General features: G+C 42.1%; 2 protein-coding genes across 6 annotated transcripts in view; both read left to right on the forward strand.

The window, feature by feature from the left end:
- Positions 1 to 71: 71 nt before the first annotated feature.
- LOC118395370 (uncharacterized) lies at positions 72 to 2,459 on the forward strand. Of its 2 annotated transcripts, none has more exons than XM_035789118.2 (3): positions 72 to 215; positions 822 to 1,450; positions 1,779 to 2,459. In XM_035789118.2, the coding sequence occupies exons 2-3, from the start codon at positions 863 to 865 to the stop codon at positions 1,998 to 2,000; spliced, it is 810 nt and encodes a 269-aa protein (XP_035645011.1). In that variant the 5' UTR covers positions 72 to 215; positions 822 to 862; the 3' UTR covers positions 2,001 to 2,459. The 2 variants fall into 2 exon arrangements, with proteins under 2 accessions (XP_035645011.1, XP_035645012.1); XM_035789119.2 differs by lacking the exon at positions 72 to 215 and adding an exon at positions 586 to 717.
- Positions 2,460 to 2,764: 305 nt separating this feature from the next.
- The window catches only part of LOC118395371 (C-type lectin domain family 6 member A-like), a 21,722-nt gene continuing 8,082 nt past the window's right edge, over positions 2,765 to 16,404 (forward strand). For 3 of the 4 annotated variants that reach the window (XR_008065531.1, XM_052464439.1, XM_052464440.1), the window contains exons 1-5: positions 2,765 to 2,958; positions 4,669 to 4,776; positions 4,879 to 5,139; positions 5,244 to 5,383; positions 5,588 to 5,694. Coding sequence is in view for 3 of the 4 variants with exons in the window: in XM_052464439.1 (XP_052320399.1) it covers positions 2,847 to 2,958; positions 4,669 to 4,776; positions 4,879 to 5,139; positions 5,244 to 5,383; positions 5,588 to 5,694 (728 nt within the window). In the remaining variant the exon portion in view is untranslated. Of the gene's footprint in view, positions 2,959 to 4,668; positions 4,777 to 4,878; positions 5,140 to 5,243; positions 5,384 to 5,587; positions 5,695 to 5,790; positions 6,491 to 16,404 lie in introns of those variants that run through there. The other variant, XM_035789543.1, reaches the window with a different exon arrangement.

A 16,404-nucleotide genomic window follows, 5' to 3' on the forward strand; every position in this document is an offset into this window, starting at 1 on the left:
CAGACATGAAAACACACGAAGTCCAGATCAAGGTTCTAATAACAACGTTTCAGTTTTGTTTCCTCAGCTTGAACCCATGGTAGTCCCTCCTTCTGTTACCTAGGCAACTATCAGTCAGTTGCATAAATCTACTTGAATAACCAGTCTAGCAGTGGCAGACTAGTCACCACATCTTCAGAAAGTAGTGGAGAGGGAGGCCACACACCGTAAATAAGGTACTAACTTCAACGTGTGCGTCTGTGTGTGAGTGTATGTATGTTAGTGTGTGTGTGTGTGTGTGTGTGTGTGTGTGTGTGTGTGTGTGTGTGTGTGTGTGTGTGTGTGTGTGTGTGTGTGTGTGTGTGTGTGTGTGTGTGTGTGTGTGTGTGTGTGTGTCCGTTCTTGCGCGCGTGTGTGTGTGTGTGTGTGTGTGTGTGTGTGTGTGTGTGTGTGTGTGTGTGTGTGTGTGTGTGTCCGTTCTTGCGCGCGTGTGTGTGTGTGTGTGTGTGTGTGTGTGTGTGTGTGTGTGTGTGTGTGTGTGTGTGTGTGTGTGTGTGTGTGTGTGTGTGTGTGTGTGTGTGTGTTTGTTTGCGTGTGTGTGTGTGTGTGTGTCTGTGCCTGTGTGTGTGTGTCTGTGGGTCTGTGTGTGAGTGTATGTATGTTAGTGTGTGTGTCCATGCTTGCGTGTGCGTAGAGTTTATCTATGCAACAGTGTGATACGAACATTATTATCAGTTGGTGGGTGTTATTAGCAACCTACTTGTTTGGAAACCGTTTTTTGATATTGGTTTTAATACTCTACTGATGCCTGAATATCTCTCTCTCTCTCTCTCTCTCTCTAGCTATCTCTCCATCCCATCTTTTATCATCCCTACAGTTCAAGATGGTGCGGTCTGTCAGAGAAGAATGTAGTCAGCTGAGCACCATACAAGACCTGAAGGACTCTGGCTTCGGCCGTCCTCCCCCCCGACACGGCCTCAAGCTCCTCTTCTGGTTCGCCAACGAGTGCGTGGCGTTCAATCACCACGGCAACATGCTGGTAAAGTGCCACCCTGAGAGAGGCGACTTCGGCTTCCACTACTTTGGCAACTTCGAGGAGATTCTCCCAGTTCTATCACGAGACCGCAGGGAAAGCTACTTCGAGGTGGGAAACCTGAACACAGAGACCTATTCCAAAGCCGAGGACCTACCGGACTACGTGAGCCAGGACTACGGGCTTTCCCTGGGCTACCGCCTATGCAACAAGGACCGCATCATCATCAGGCTGAAGCAGGGGGATGTGAAGGCCACCTATGTCACCGAGCACAAGGAGAACGGCGGCCGGGGAGAGTTTGACTCAGAACGCACCCACCTTGTAAATCCGGATTTGATCCGCATCATCCGGGATCCTGAACTGGAGCTAGCGACATTCCTGGACCAGATGGGCTACATGGGACTGTCTATTCGAGAGCGCCTCCTCAGAGCTTTCAAGGTCTTCATGTTGTTTGTGTCTCGTTGGCGATTGCTTCTGTTATTTTGAGCATCTCAGGGAATTTGTAGAGAGACACGTCTGATATTAGCCGTTGTGCGTTTATAGGTTAGGTCATAGGTCATATAGTAAATACAATAGTTATATTATTATATAAATAGGAAAATAGTTATGCTAGTATGTTATCATTTGGAACAGATTATATATTGTCTGTTTAAAAACATTCTTTCTATGATTATTTTTTGTAAAAAAAGAAAAGAAGAAGAAATACGTCTCTTGTCGTTGTTTCATTATAGCAAAAAATATAATCTCTGTTGTCGTTTCATTATAGAAAAACTCGGATGTCATCTCGTGGGAGTATGACTCTGAACCTTCCCAACCCTCAGGACGATCTGGTTCAGACCATAACACTTGGGATCTGGAGCAGGACCAGACCACCTTCCAGACGGGACTCTGCACCAGATCTTGCAAAGTCTTTAGTGTCTTTGCTGTCATCCTAATGGTTCTCCTGGTCATCACTGTGATTGTTTTGGTCATCTTAGGGAAGTTGTAGAGATAGCAGTCATTGTAGCCGTTGTGCTGCTGCTGGTCCATCAGAGTTGGGGTCAATTCCATGTAAACTCAGTCAATGCAGGAAGTAATCAGAAATTACACATTTTCCGAACAGAAAACCTTTGGGAAATGACTGAATTGAAATCTAATTGACCCTAACCCTGAGGTTCGTAGATCGTAAATAAAATAATTGTATTATTATGTTTTATGATTATGTTAACTCAATACTTATAACACATTACTCTTGTCTTTTCTCACTGGCACTGATTTTTCACGTATTTTCTTTCCAAAGACTGTGATATGTGGTTGTCGTTACATACCTTAGTCGAATTCACTGACTGTTAGTCGCTTTGGTAAAGAGTGTCTGCGATCTTACTAAAATATGAAATGTAATGTTATTTTTTAACTCTTTTTGTAATCAATAAGATAATGGTTTAGAATAAAATACAAAAGAAGACAAGTTGTATAATTTGTCTTTATTTCACCTCTGTGATATATTTCTGTTCTTTATACAAATAGGGAACAGGAACCTCTCTAACACACACGCACAAGCACACGCACACACACACACACACACACAGACAAACACACACACACACACACACACACACACACACACACACACACACACACACACACACACACACACACACACACACACACACACACACACACACACACACACACACACACACACACACACACACACACACTACATAAACACTTGACCTTTGTCACCTCATTGTCATTTGGACTGAAGTCAGAGCATCACTGAGACAGACAGCATACAAAGAAATCGACAGACTATACACACAGTACCCGTTATTATCATCATCATCATTGAGATATGGAGATAGAAGAGGACCTCTATGCCAATGTAGAGGAGATCAGTGTGAAAGACTGTGATGATCTGGCTGCAGGTTATGAGACTTTACACCAGAGTCCACAGGCTGGAACAAGTAAGTGTGTTTCACGGATTCTTACTGAGAGTTATGACTTGACACATAGGTGATAGATCTGAGGGAATGGTGGATGGAATCTGGATACTGTGGAATGTGCTGTAGAAATTGTAAAACTATCTTGGGAAGAGGCTACAGTGAAAATATGAATAACCTTTAGAGGGACACATTTACTTGATTTACACATTTGAAGCAAAACAAACAACAATGTGAAAATCAAAACGATTTGATAGTTTGAATCAGGGGCGTCCGGAGAATTGAGCATTTTTCAAACACCTGAAACAGCTTTTTCCTGTAATCTAGAGCCATAATCAATGTGCTTAATTCTATGTATAAAAAAAAAAGATGCTTATTTTTCTGGCGTTAGGTTCTAATTATCAGAGTAAGAACTCGACGGACACTGTGAAAGGTTGAACCAAGGTAATTCATCCCAGAGGATCGAACAGCTGTACCGACAAAGACATGGTTCCACCAGTGGTGGTATAAATACCCCACTTTGTGTGGAGTCTCCTCCTTCTCACTAAACGTTTCATCTTTTTTTGCTAGGCAGGAAACGAAGTGATACCGGCAATAAACTGTTCCTTCTCCCTTAACGTGACCTGACCTCAGCCCCCTTATCCACAGCTCTCTACCTATTTATTTAATTTATTTATTTTATTTGACCTTTATTTAACTAGGCAAGTCAGTTAAGAACAAATTCTTATTTTCAATGACGGCCTAGGAACAGTGGGTTAACTGCCTGTTCTGGGGCAGAACGACAGGTTTGTACCTTGTCAGCTCTGGAGTTTGAACTTGCAACCTTCCGGTTACTAGTCCAACACTAACCACTAGGCTACTCTGCCGCCCTATAAGGACACAAGGCGAGACTCAAATGCAGACACAGGAAGAGAGAAAAGGCAGAGTGGTCAGGCAGGCAGGTTCGGAGTCAGGATGGCAAGGGTCGAAACCAGGAGGACTAGAACCAAAAGAGACTGGGGAAAAAAATAGGAGCAAGGAAACAGCTGGTTGAATTGGCAAACATGACGAACTGGTACAGAGAGACAGGAAACACAGGGAATAATACACCAGGGATAATAATTGACACCTGGAGGGGGCGGAGACAAACACAAGGACAGGTGAAACAGATCAGGGTGTGACACTCCCCCTTATCAATGCCTGCCACATGCGATCGTTCTCCCTGCACTCATTACTTTCCAAGCTTAATTGCACCCACCATAACCCTTCCTCCTACAGATAACCATTAACCTCTGGTGTAGACCCTAGACTATGGCACCCCTCATGTCTCTATTATAACTAATGATTAATCATATTTCAAGTTTAGCAATCCGAACCCATCACTGTATATCTAAGCATATCTCTTGAGCTGTCTGTATCCTCCTCTCCTGACTCTTTTATGAGGTTTGGCGATTGGGAACCTATCTCGGCTAGCTAAAGCCAACTTCATAAAATTGCTAGGTGGCTAGCGGTAACAACAACAACAAATGTACAGTTTACTTTCTTTTCTTTTTTTTTACATGACAAATTTGAGGGGGCAAGTTTGAATTTATTTTCAGTCATGTGGAAGTGGGACTGAGTTGAGGAAGACAGAATTATTGTTGACCACAGCATCAATTCCTCATTGTCTCAGAGTAGCCTTGGTTTGTGAGGTAGAAGAGAATAGATGAGGATGAGGTCAGATGTATGTAACCGCTTGTTTCTCTACACCTGCAGGACTGAAGCATGAGAATCAGAACTGTCAGCCTTACAAGCTGGCTACAGTTTCTCTGGGACTGCTGTGCCTTCTCCTACTAAGCACAGTCATAGGTCTCTCTGTGCTCTGTGAGTATTCCATTCTCACGTGTTGGGCTTTAGGTTGAGTGCAGTTATGCGTGCGTAAGAAAGTTAACAACAGAAGGATAACAGCTCTCTCTTCCGTCACAGATGACGATGACTACAATCAACTGTCCAGAACTCAGTATCTCCTAACAGCCAACCACACCACAGAGCTTCAGACTAGTTATGAAAACCTGACTAAAGAGAAAGAACAGTTGGAGAAGGAGAGAGACCAGTTACAGATCAGTTATAAAAGCTTGACTAAAGAAAGAGACCAGTCACAAACTCATTATAACACCATAACTAGAGAGAGAGACCAGTTACAAAGGAAAATTTCAGAGCAGGAGAAAAAGATATCAGAAGAACTGGGCGAGTATCAATTCCATGATAATAACTGTGAATTTGAGTTGATTATAACATGTTGAACGTAGTTTTCTGTATGTATGACTATATTCATCACTTTCTTTCTGCAGGATGCTGCCCTGACGGTTGGAGGAGATTCGGATCTAGCTGCTATTACCTTTCAACAGAGAGTAAAACTTGGACTGAGAGCAGAGCAGACTGTATAAGGGGAGGAGCAGACCTGGTGATCATAAACAGCAGAGAGGAACAGGTGAGAGGTTTGGAGGAGCAGAAAGAAAGGGGGAAATAACGAATGAGAGAGAGAGAGAGAGAGAGAGAGAGAGAGAGAGAGAGAGAGAGAGAGAGAGAGAGAGAGAGAGAGAGAGAGAGAGAGAGAGAGAGAGAGAGAGACAGACAGACAGACAGACAGACAGACAGACAGACAGACTAAACATACCAACTATGTTATTTTCAGGTGTTTCTAAACAAAATGGGAAAAGATGTGCACTTCTGGATTGGTCTGACTGACTCAGAGATGGAAGGTTTCTGGAAATGGGTGGATGGAACAACATCAACAACAACGTGAGTAATATTTACTTCTTGTAGATTATTTTTGAAGTGTATTGTTTCTTGAACTAATATCATGTTGATATCATTTTCTGCTAAACTGGTTCTTAGGTTCTGGAGAAGAGGAGAGCCAAATAATGCTGATGGGGAGGAGGATTGTGTGGTATTCAACAGGTTTATTAATCTGTCTTGGGACTGGGAAATGATTCAGTCATGGAATGACCAGCCTTGCTCAGTGAGTACTCAATGGGTATGTGAGAGCAGTGTCATAACAAATCCATCCACAACAGGAGAATAATATCTGAATTCCCGTTTGAGTTAGCAATTGTATTATTAGTTAGCAATTGTATTGTTAAAGATTATTGCTGAAGTGTAATTTAAATCAATTATAACATTAGTTATGATTTGTAATGATTGTTCTTATGATTAGTAATGATTGTAGTTATGGTTTGTAATAATTTAATTTATATAATATAGAATGAATTATAAAGAATCATAGTATTATGTAAAACGTATGTGAAACTTTAACCTGAAAGCTAATGTAGTGAATTGACATGCAGGGTCAAATCTAATCTAATCATCTAACAGTGAACTGTGAACAAGGCAAGTGCCATGCTTCAATTTGTGTTTATTTCTTTGTCAGATGGGATGAAAATTATAGGCTACTTACTAATTCATTTTAGCTCCTAGTGGATGATATTAAATACATATTTTGAAAGCTAACAGAAAATACATGTTTGAATTGTATTGTACATTACAGGCATAATTCCTCTGTCTATGTGATACATAATATAAACTTTTTTACAACTGTTATTGTGTTTTATTCCCCATTGAATATTGTTGTGTTTCTTCATATATATGTTGAGGAACAGAACTCCCATCTCTCTCTCTCTGTGTGTCTCTCTCTCTCCCTCTCTCTCTCTCTCTCTGTATCTCTCTCTCTCTGTATCTCTCTCTCTCTGTATATCTCTCTCTCTCTCTCTCTCTCTCTCTTCTCTCTCTCTCTCTCTCTCTCTCTCTCTCTCTCTCTCTCTCTCTCTCTCTCTCTCTCTCTCTCTCTCTCTCTCTCTCTCTTTTCTCTCTCTTTCTCTCTCTTTCTCTCTCTCTCTCTCTCTCTCGTGCCTAAACACATTTGTCACCTCATTTCATTTTGCAAATGCAGATAGTCTGGTTAGCCATTTGATTAGCTGTTACGGAGTCTTATCTTGGGGATAAAAGCTTGGCCCCAGTGATGTACTGGGCCGTACGCACTACCCTCTGTAGTGCCTTGTAGTCGGATCTGAGGACCCATGCCAAGGCTTTGTCGTGCCCTGTTCAAGACTGTCTTGGTGTGTTTGGACCATGATAGTTTGTTGGGGATGTGGACACCAAGGAACTTAAAGCTCTCAACCTGCTCCACCACAGCCCTGTTGATAAGAATGGGGTCGTGCTCTGTCCTCCTTTTCCTGTAGTCGACAATCATCTCCTTTGTCTTGATTGCGTTGCGGGAGAGGTTGTTATCCTGCCACCACACGGCCAGGTCTCTGACCTCCTCCCTATAGGCTGTCTAGTTGTTGTCGGTGATCAGGCCAACCACTATTGTGTCGTCAGGCAAACTTAATTATGGTGTACAGGAGGGGAATAAGCACGCACCCTATGGGGCCCCCTCGTTGAGGATCAGCGGGGCAGATGTGTTGTTGCCTACCCTTACCACCTGGGGGTGGCCAGTCAGGAAGTCCGGGATCCAGTTGCAGAGGAAAGTGTTTAGTGCCAGGGTCCTTAGCTCAGTGATGAGCTTTGAGGGCACTATGGTGTGGTATGCAAATTGGAGTGGGTCTAGGGTTTCTGGGATAATGGTGTTGTGAGCCATGACCAGCCTTTTCAAGACATTATAAAAAACAGCCATGAGGACATAGGGACATTTTATCAACACAGACGTCAACACATTGCACTGAGAAAAGGAAACACATTGCTGTTGTATATAAATGGAAATAAATGTGTACTCAAATGAAAGATGTACACACTGCTAATACTAAAGACATGTATAATATTATCACCTGTTAGAAGTATGTATTTACATTACATTTACATTTAAGTCATTTAGCAGACGCTCTTATCCAGAGCGACTTACAAATTGGTGCATTCACCTTATGACATCCAGTGGAACAGCCACTTTACAATAGTGCATCTAAATCTTTTAAGGGGGGTGAGAAGGATTACTTTATCCTATCCTAGGTATTCCTTAAAGAGGTGGGGTTTCAGGTGTCTCCGGAAGGTGGTGATTGACTCCGCTGTCCTGGCGTCGTGAGGGAGTGTGTCCCACCATTGGGGAGCCAGAGCAGCGAACAGTTTTGACTGGGCTGAGCGGGAACTGTACTTCCTCAGTGGTAGGGAGGCGAGCAGGCCAGAGGTGGATGAACGCAGTGCCCTTGTTTGGGTGTAGGGCCTGATCAGAGCCTGGAGGTACTGAGGTGCCGTTCCCCTCACAGCTCCGTAAGCAAGCACCATGGTCTTGTAGCGGATGCGAGCTTCAACTGGAAGCCAGTGGAGAGAGCGTAGGAGCGGGGTGACGTGAGAGAACTTGGGAAGGTTGAACACCAGACGGGCTGCGGCGTTCTGGATGAGTTGTAGGGGTTTAATGGCACAGGCAGGGAGCCCAGCCAACAGCGAGTTGCAGTAATCCAGACGGGAGATGACAAGTGCCTGGATTAGGACCTGCGCCGCTTCCTGTGTGAGGCAGGGTCGTACTCTGCGGATGTTGTAGAGCATGAACCTACAGGAACGGGCCACCGCCTTGATGTTAGTTGAGAACGACAGGGTGTTGTCCAGGATCACGCCAAGGTTCTTAGCGCTCTGGGAGGAGGACACAATGGAGTTGTCAACCGTGATGGCGAGATCAAGGAACGGGCAGTCCTTCCCGGGAGGAAGAGCAGCTCCGTCTTGCCGAGGTTCAGCTTGAGGTGGTGATCCGTCATCCACACTGATATGTCTGCCAGACATGCAGAGATGCGATTCACCACCTGGTCATCAGAAGGAGGAAAGGAGAAGATTAATTGTGTGTCGTCTGCATAGCAATAATAGGAGAGACCATGTGAGGTTATGACAGAGCCAAGTGACTTGGTGTATAGCGAGAATAGGAGAGGGCCTAGAACAGAGCCCTGGGGACACCAGTGGTGAGAGCGCGTGGAGAGGAGACAGATTCTCGCCACGCCACCTGGTAGGAGCGACCTGTCAGGTAGGACGCAATCCAAGCGTGGGCCGCGCCGGAGATGCCCAACTCGGAGAGGGTGGAGAGGAGGATCTGATGGTTCACAGTATCGAAGGCAGCCGATAGGTCTAGAAGGATGAGAGCAGAGGAGAGAGAGTTAGCTTTAGCAGTGCGGAGCGCCTCCGTGATACAGAGAAGAGCAGTCTCAGTTGAATGACTAGTCTTGAAACCTGACTGATTTGGATCAAGAAGGTCATTCTGAGAGAGATAGCGGGAGAGCTGGCCAAGGACGGCACGTTCAAGAGTTTTGGAGAGAAAAGAAAGAAGGGATACTGGTCTGTAGTTGTTGACATCGGAGGGATCGAGTGTAGGTTTTTTCAGAAGGGGTGCAACTCTCGCTCTCTTGAAGACGGAAGGGACGTAGCCAGCGGTCAGGGATGAGTTGATGAGCGAGGTGAGGTAAGGGAGAAGGTCTCCGGAAATAGTCTGGAGAAGAGAGGAGGGGATAGGGTCGAGCGGGCAGGTTGTTGGGCGGCCGGCCGTCACAAGACGCGAGATTTCATCTGGAGAGAGAGGGGAGAAAGAGGTCAGAGCACCGGGTAGGGCAGTGTGAGCAGAACCAGAACCAGTATGAAACGCTGCAAACGCTGCCATGTTTTATAAATCAATAAATCAATCAGAATCATGTTTTATATTATCCTACTTTGTCTTTCTATGTAGTAATGACACATTTCACACAAAATAAATTCATTTTGAATTGGAACCAAATTATTTCCTGGAAATGGTAGTAGAGGAGGACAGAATTGCTGTTACTGTCTGTCTGTGTGTGGTTGAAGACCACAGCCGATAAAATATAATATTAGGAAGGTGTTCCAAATGTTTTGTACACTCAGTGTATATTTAATAAACTAAGAGAACAGTAGTGATTTAATTAATTGTGTCCTAAATTGTTCTATTATTGTATCCAGCATTCTGAAAGTAAATGCATTGATTGTCTTTTGTTGTTGCATATACAGTTGAAGTCGGATGTTTACACACACCTTCTTCGCCAAATACATTTAAACTCAGTTTTTCACAATTCCTGACATTTAATCCTAGTACGAAATCCATGTCTTATGTCAGTTAGGATCCCCTCTTCATTTTAAGAATGTGAATGTAAATTACATTTACTTCAGCTTTAATTTATTTCATCACATTTCCATGGGTCAGAAGTTTACATACACTCAATTAGTATTTGGTAGCATTGCCTTTAAATTGTTTAACTTGGTTCAAACGTTTCGGGTAGCCTTCCACAAGCTTCCCACAATATGTTGGGTGAATTTTGGCTCATTCCTCCTGACAGAGCTGGTGTAACTGAGTCAGGTTTGTAGGCCTCCTTGCTCGCACATGCTTTTTCAGTTCTGCCCACAAATGTTCTATAGGATTGAGGTTAGGGCTTTGTGATGGCCACTCCAATACCTTGACTTTGTTGTCCTTAAGCCATTTTGCCACAACTTTGGAAGTATGCTTGAGGTCATGGTCCATTTGGAAGACCCATTTGACCGAAGACCCAAGCTTTAACTTCCTGACTGATGTCTTGAGATGTTGCTTCAATATTTCCACAATTTTCAATCCTTAGGATGCCATCTATTTTGTGAACTTCACCAGTCTCTCCTGCAGCAAAGCACCCCCACAACATAATGCTGCCATCCCCGTGCTTCACGGTTGGGATGGTGTTCTTCGGCATGCAAGCCTCCCCCTTTTTCCTCCAAACATAACAATGGTCATTATGGCCAAACAGTTCTATTTTTGTTTCATCAGACCAGCAGACATTTTTCCCAAAACTACAATCTTTGTCCCCATGTGCAGTTGCAAACTGTAGTCTGGCTTTTTTATGCTGGTTTTGGGGCAGTGGCTTCTTCTTTGCTGAGCGGCCTTTCAGGTTATGTCGATATAGGACTCGGTTTACTGTGGATATAGATACTTTGGTACCTGTTTCCTCCAGCATCTTCACAAGGTCCTTTGCTGTTGTTTAGGGACTCATTTGCACTTTTCACACCAATGTACATTCATCTCTAGGAGACAGAAAGTGTCTCCTTCCTGAGCTGTTGTCACGATGTTCATAATAATGAATGTCGGAACAAGGCGCAGCGTACAATGAGTTCCACATCATTTGAATGAATAAAGTGAAACTTAAGCAAAGACAAAACAAATAAAGAATAAACGAACCGTGACAACAATGCAGTGATAACAGGCAACTAAACATAAACAATATCCCATAACCCACAGGTGGAAAAAATGCTACTTAAGTATGATCCCCAATTACAGACAACGATAGCCATGGTCAGGACGTGACAGCTGTATGACGGCTGCGTGGTCCCATGGTATTTATACCTGCGTACTATTGTTTGTACAGATGAACGTGGTACCGTCAGGCGTTTGCAAATTCCTTCCAAGGATGAACCAATCTTGTGGACGTCTACAATTGTTTTTCTGAAGTCCTGGCTGATTTCATTCGATTTTCCCATGATGTCAAGCAAAGAGGCACTGAGTTTGAAGTTAGGCCTTGAAATACATCCACAGGTACACCTCCGATTGACACAAATGATGCCAATTAGCCTATCAGAAGCTTCTAAAGCCATGACATCGTTTTCTCTAATTTTACAAGCTGTTTAAAGGCACAGTCAACTTAGTGTATGTAAATTTCTGATCCACTGGAATTGTGATACAGTGAATTATAAGTGAAATAATCTGTAAACAATTGTTGGAAAAATTACTTGTGTAATGCACAAAGTAGATGTCCTAACCGACTTGTCAAAACTATAATTTGTTAACAAGAAATTTGTGGAGTGGTTGAAAAATGAGTTTTAATGACTCCAACCTAAGTGTATGTAAAGTTCCGACTTCAACTGTACGTATTTGTAAGTCTGTCACCATATAAAACACACCTAATAGTTTTAAAGTTATATTAATAAGTTATGGCATGTACACTATATTTTATTATGGCATTAGGGAAACAAACTCACAAGGATTGGGAGAGAGTGAGTGTGGGGGATATTGACCAATTCATGTGTGGGCGTTGAGGGTCAGTGCACGCTGGGTCAAACAGTTCTTGAATCTCAATAGTCTCCTTTCCTTCATCTGAATTCATGTGGGTAAAAAAAACAGAATAAATCCACAATGTTGCTTTCACCTGTCCCATGTTTCAGATCAGTGCATTTGAAGCAGAGGAGAGGAAGCCATTGAGGACTATTGAGATACACCCAGTGAAGGAGGTTAGCTTCAAGACAGAGTTTGTCTCTGTGGGTAGTCTACATTTCCGTTAGACCCAGCACTCGCTCAGATCATTCATTTACTGTAAGGTGATTTCTGTGAAGCTGTTTGTCTCAGAGCCTGACTTAACAGGATAGACCTAAAGTGTTAGCTAAAACTATCTGGAAATAGGTTTGGACAAAGAGAGGACAGAGATCCGGTAAGGACACACACTTGCTGGCACTCACACACACCACCCCAATGGATAACAATCAGAAAACACAATATATTTCAATTATCTGTTTTAAAGTAAATTTGAAAGTCAATTGAACTTTATACACGTTCGTTTGTGTTTCAACTCCACATTCGGTGATCAACCTCATGTTCTAGCAGTTATGATTGCAAATGACGCCGCTTTGGGGTTCGTGTGATCATGGCCCAGTCGATGCGCACGAGTATACACACAGGGAGAGGCTGCGACGCACTTTTAATTTTTAACATGTTTTATTTACCCTTCCACCAACCCCCCTCTTCAGAGGACACATATCTTCATTTTTCTTAACAGCTTTTTTTTTGCTGCATATACATACATTTGACATATACATTTGACAAACATGGTACTTTTATATAATGCAGTCACATAACAATAACACATTGCCAAACATAAACTCTTCAATCCCAACCCTCAGCCACTCTCAGCCCATCCCACCTATCACCATAGACCACACTCGTTTGGTTTCCATGTGCCATATATTTTTAAATTGTGCTGTGATGTCTTACAACATTTTTCAACCTTTCTAATCGTATAATTATCCACAGATTGTGAGCTAAAAATGAAAACCTTTCCTACGAGTATTATTCTATTATTTATTGACTGACTATGGCTTTCCAAATCGCCCAACGCTGCTATTTGTGAGGTTCATTTTAAGTACATGTTGTGATTTTTTTAACCATTCCTGAACCTGTGACCAGAAGGAAGCCACATTGAGGCAATACCAGAATAAAGGATCTATTGATTCTGTCTCTTCGCAACAGAACAAAGATTGTTGTATGCCCCATATACAGTGAGGAGAACAAGTATTTGATACACTGCCGATTTTGCAGGTTTTCCCACTTGCAAAGCATGTAGAGCTCTGTCATTTTTTATCATAGGTACACTTCAACTGTGAGAGACGGAATCTAAAACCAAAATCCAGAACATCACATTGTATGATTTTTAAGTAAATCATTTGCATTTTATTTGACCCATATAGATTTAGTTAGCTAGTGTCACGACTTCTGCCGAAGTCGTTGCCTCTCCTTGTTCGGGCGGTGCTCGGCGTTCGACGTCACCGGTCTTCTAGCCATCATTGATCCTTTTTTCATTTTCCATTGGTTTTGTCTTGTCTTCCCACACCCCTGTTTTCAATCCCATTCATTACCTGTTGTGTATTTAACCCTCTGTTTCCCCTCATGTCTTTGTCAGAGATTGATTTGTTGTCAGTGTAGTGTTGTTGTTTGTATAGGTGCGCGTCGGGTCTTCGTACCCATGTTTTGTTTGTTTGTACATTTATTGTTATGGAGCATACTTGTGGAACTTTATTAAAAGACTCCATATTTACACTCCATTTGACTCTCCTGCGCCTGACTTCCCTGCCACCTATTACACCTATGCTTGACAGCTAGATCTGTTTTTGGTCCAATAGCATATTTTAAATAATCCATCTTCCTTGTGGATCTGTTTGCACAATGAGGTCAAAATTTGTTTTAATTTGTATAATCATCCCTTTTGCCCATGACAAAAATATATTTCACCCTCACAGTCCTTTTTCCACCCAACCTCATCTATATTTGTAGAATGAGTTTCCTGTAAACAATAGACATTATAGTATTTGTCTTTTAGCCATTTGAAATTGATCTTCTTTTTGTATGATCTGCTAAGCCATTACAATTATAACTTGCTATACTTATATCCCCACATAATGACAACCACGTTTGAATTATACTTACCACAACCAATGTTTGTAAACTTACCATTAAAAAGCACCATGATGATTAAGTGTCCATATAGCTGTACCACAATAGTTTGCACTGGTAAGCATACTGTATCTGCAACTTTGTAAACCTCCAATTGTCCTAATATTCCATCCACTAACACCTCCCCCCATATCTAGGTCTGTTGTCACTAAGACCATCAGACCATCTCCCTGAATCATGACACACCTTTGCGCCCTAAAGCAAAACCCTTGGCCGCCAAATGGCGTTGGCCAGAGGGAAATATGGGCAGTCCCATGATAACATCATTATCTATGAGGATGCTTAAGAGAACTAACCAAATAACATGGAAAACAGTCAGAAAGAAATGAGTAACAATAATAGATCATATTAATATAAATAATAACAGCACAATCGTATACATGCATGCTCATGTTTGAAAGGCCCAGCAAGGCTATAAGCATGTCAGCCCAGCCTGCTCAGTTCATTGGATTCAGTTGTTCGTTTGATTTTTTTTTTAACGAAGAGAAAACAACCCTAAATACATCGCAACGCAAGACGATTCCTTTTGATGTCCATTACATGCAAGACCTATTTCACGTAGTCTTCATTATGTCCTGTTGTATTCCGACAAAAAAAGGAGGAAGGAAAATGGAACACAGATTCTAACGGCCGCTAATGACTGCAAGTAGAAATTCGCCTGAGGCATCACATTATATCCTGTTGTATCGTGCCATGGCTCTGCCAGAGCCGACCGCTAGCCAACCCCGGGCACTTCCTTATGGGAAGGCATACTCAGCCAAGAACACGTGCAGTACTGACAATCCTGAGGAAGTAAACCTGTAAAACCGACCCTCTCTCCACCCATACACATTATGTTTCACCTCGGCTGTTTTACACCTAGGCCTATATCATTAGGATCAAGAATATAAAAGGTAGGATAAAGAGCTTATATAGAAATATATAATATACCTTTCTCTCGCTTAGAGAAGTGCTTCCATAAGACAATTATTGTATTAGTTCTACCGTTAAACGTGAATCACTTTATCCTAGTGTTAACCAGCCCGCCACACAGTAGAGACACCAACCCTGTTGACAATACCTAATCTATCCATTTGCCGGTGTGTATCAGAAGAATAATCATCCTTTACTTTTTTATATTGAGATTTATTTGATAAAAGGGCAATTACAAATTCTTTTAGGATCGTCTAGGCCTATTCCAATAGAGAACCTAGGCAGGTTTTAAATGATATAATCCTTTATCCTAGCCCTATAATACATCTATTCATATTTGTTAAGTTTTATCCAAAAAGCTACTCGTTCGGATTCACACGGCGAACAAGGCCCGCACTATATAACAGCTTTTATGTCATAATATACTCGACCTCTACAATTTGCACATACAGTATCATATTAAACAACAACAAAAACTAAGTTGGTATTTCTAATGTACAATCTTCAAATGAAATACATAAAAAAACCATGAAGAAAAAAAAGTCAGCCTTATACCCATCCTTGCCTTCCCCTAAATCAAAACCTGATATTACATCCATGTAGTCCACAGTTCCATGTTGCCTGAATAGAAAAATGATAAATTCATCATACCCATTCTGCATTCCCATGAATCCAAATGTATTTTAAGTCCACATAGCCCATGGTTCCATACTCCATGAATAAAAACATAAATAAAAAAAAGTTTTTGGAAAAAAACTAATTAATCCATATTTATACTGTTTAAATATGCATCGGCGACTACTTCAACAGGAGGTAGCTATCGCTCACAGTCACGTTGTAATCTTCGAGTCCTTGAACATTTGGTTGTTTACATATACTTTATCGACCACTAGAAGAACATTCTAAATGCTAAATCTAAATACTACATCTAAATTCTAAACTAAATGCATGCTCTTCAACCGATCGCTGCGCAGACCTGCCTGCCCGTCCAGCATCACTACTCTGGACGGTTCTGATTTACAATATGTGGACAATTACAAATACCTAGGTGTCTGGTTAGACTGTAAACTCTCCTTCCAGACTCAAATTAAGCATCTCCAATCCAAAATGTAATCCTTCACTCATGCTGCCAAACATACCCTCTTAAAACGGATTATTCTACTGATCCTTGACTTCGGTGATGTCATTTATAAAATATCCTCCAACACTCTACTCAGCAAATTGGAAGCAGTCAATCACAGCGCCATCCGTTTTGTCACCAAAACCCCATATACTACCCACCACTGCGACCTGTATGCTCTTGTTGGCTGGTCCACACAATATATTCATTGCCAAACCCACTGGCTCCAGGTCATCTATAAGTCTTTGCTAGGTAAAGC

This window comes from Oncorhynchus keta, chromosome 16 (genome assembly GCF_023373465.1).
Source record: "Oncorhynchus keta strain PuntledgeMale-10-30-2019 chromosome 16, Oket_V2, whole genome shotgun sequence".
NCBI lineage: Eukaryota > Metazoa > Chordata > Actinopteri > Salmoniformes > Salmonidae > Oncorhynchus > Oncorhynchus keta.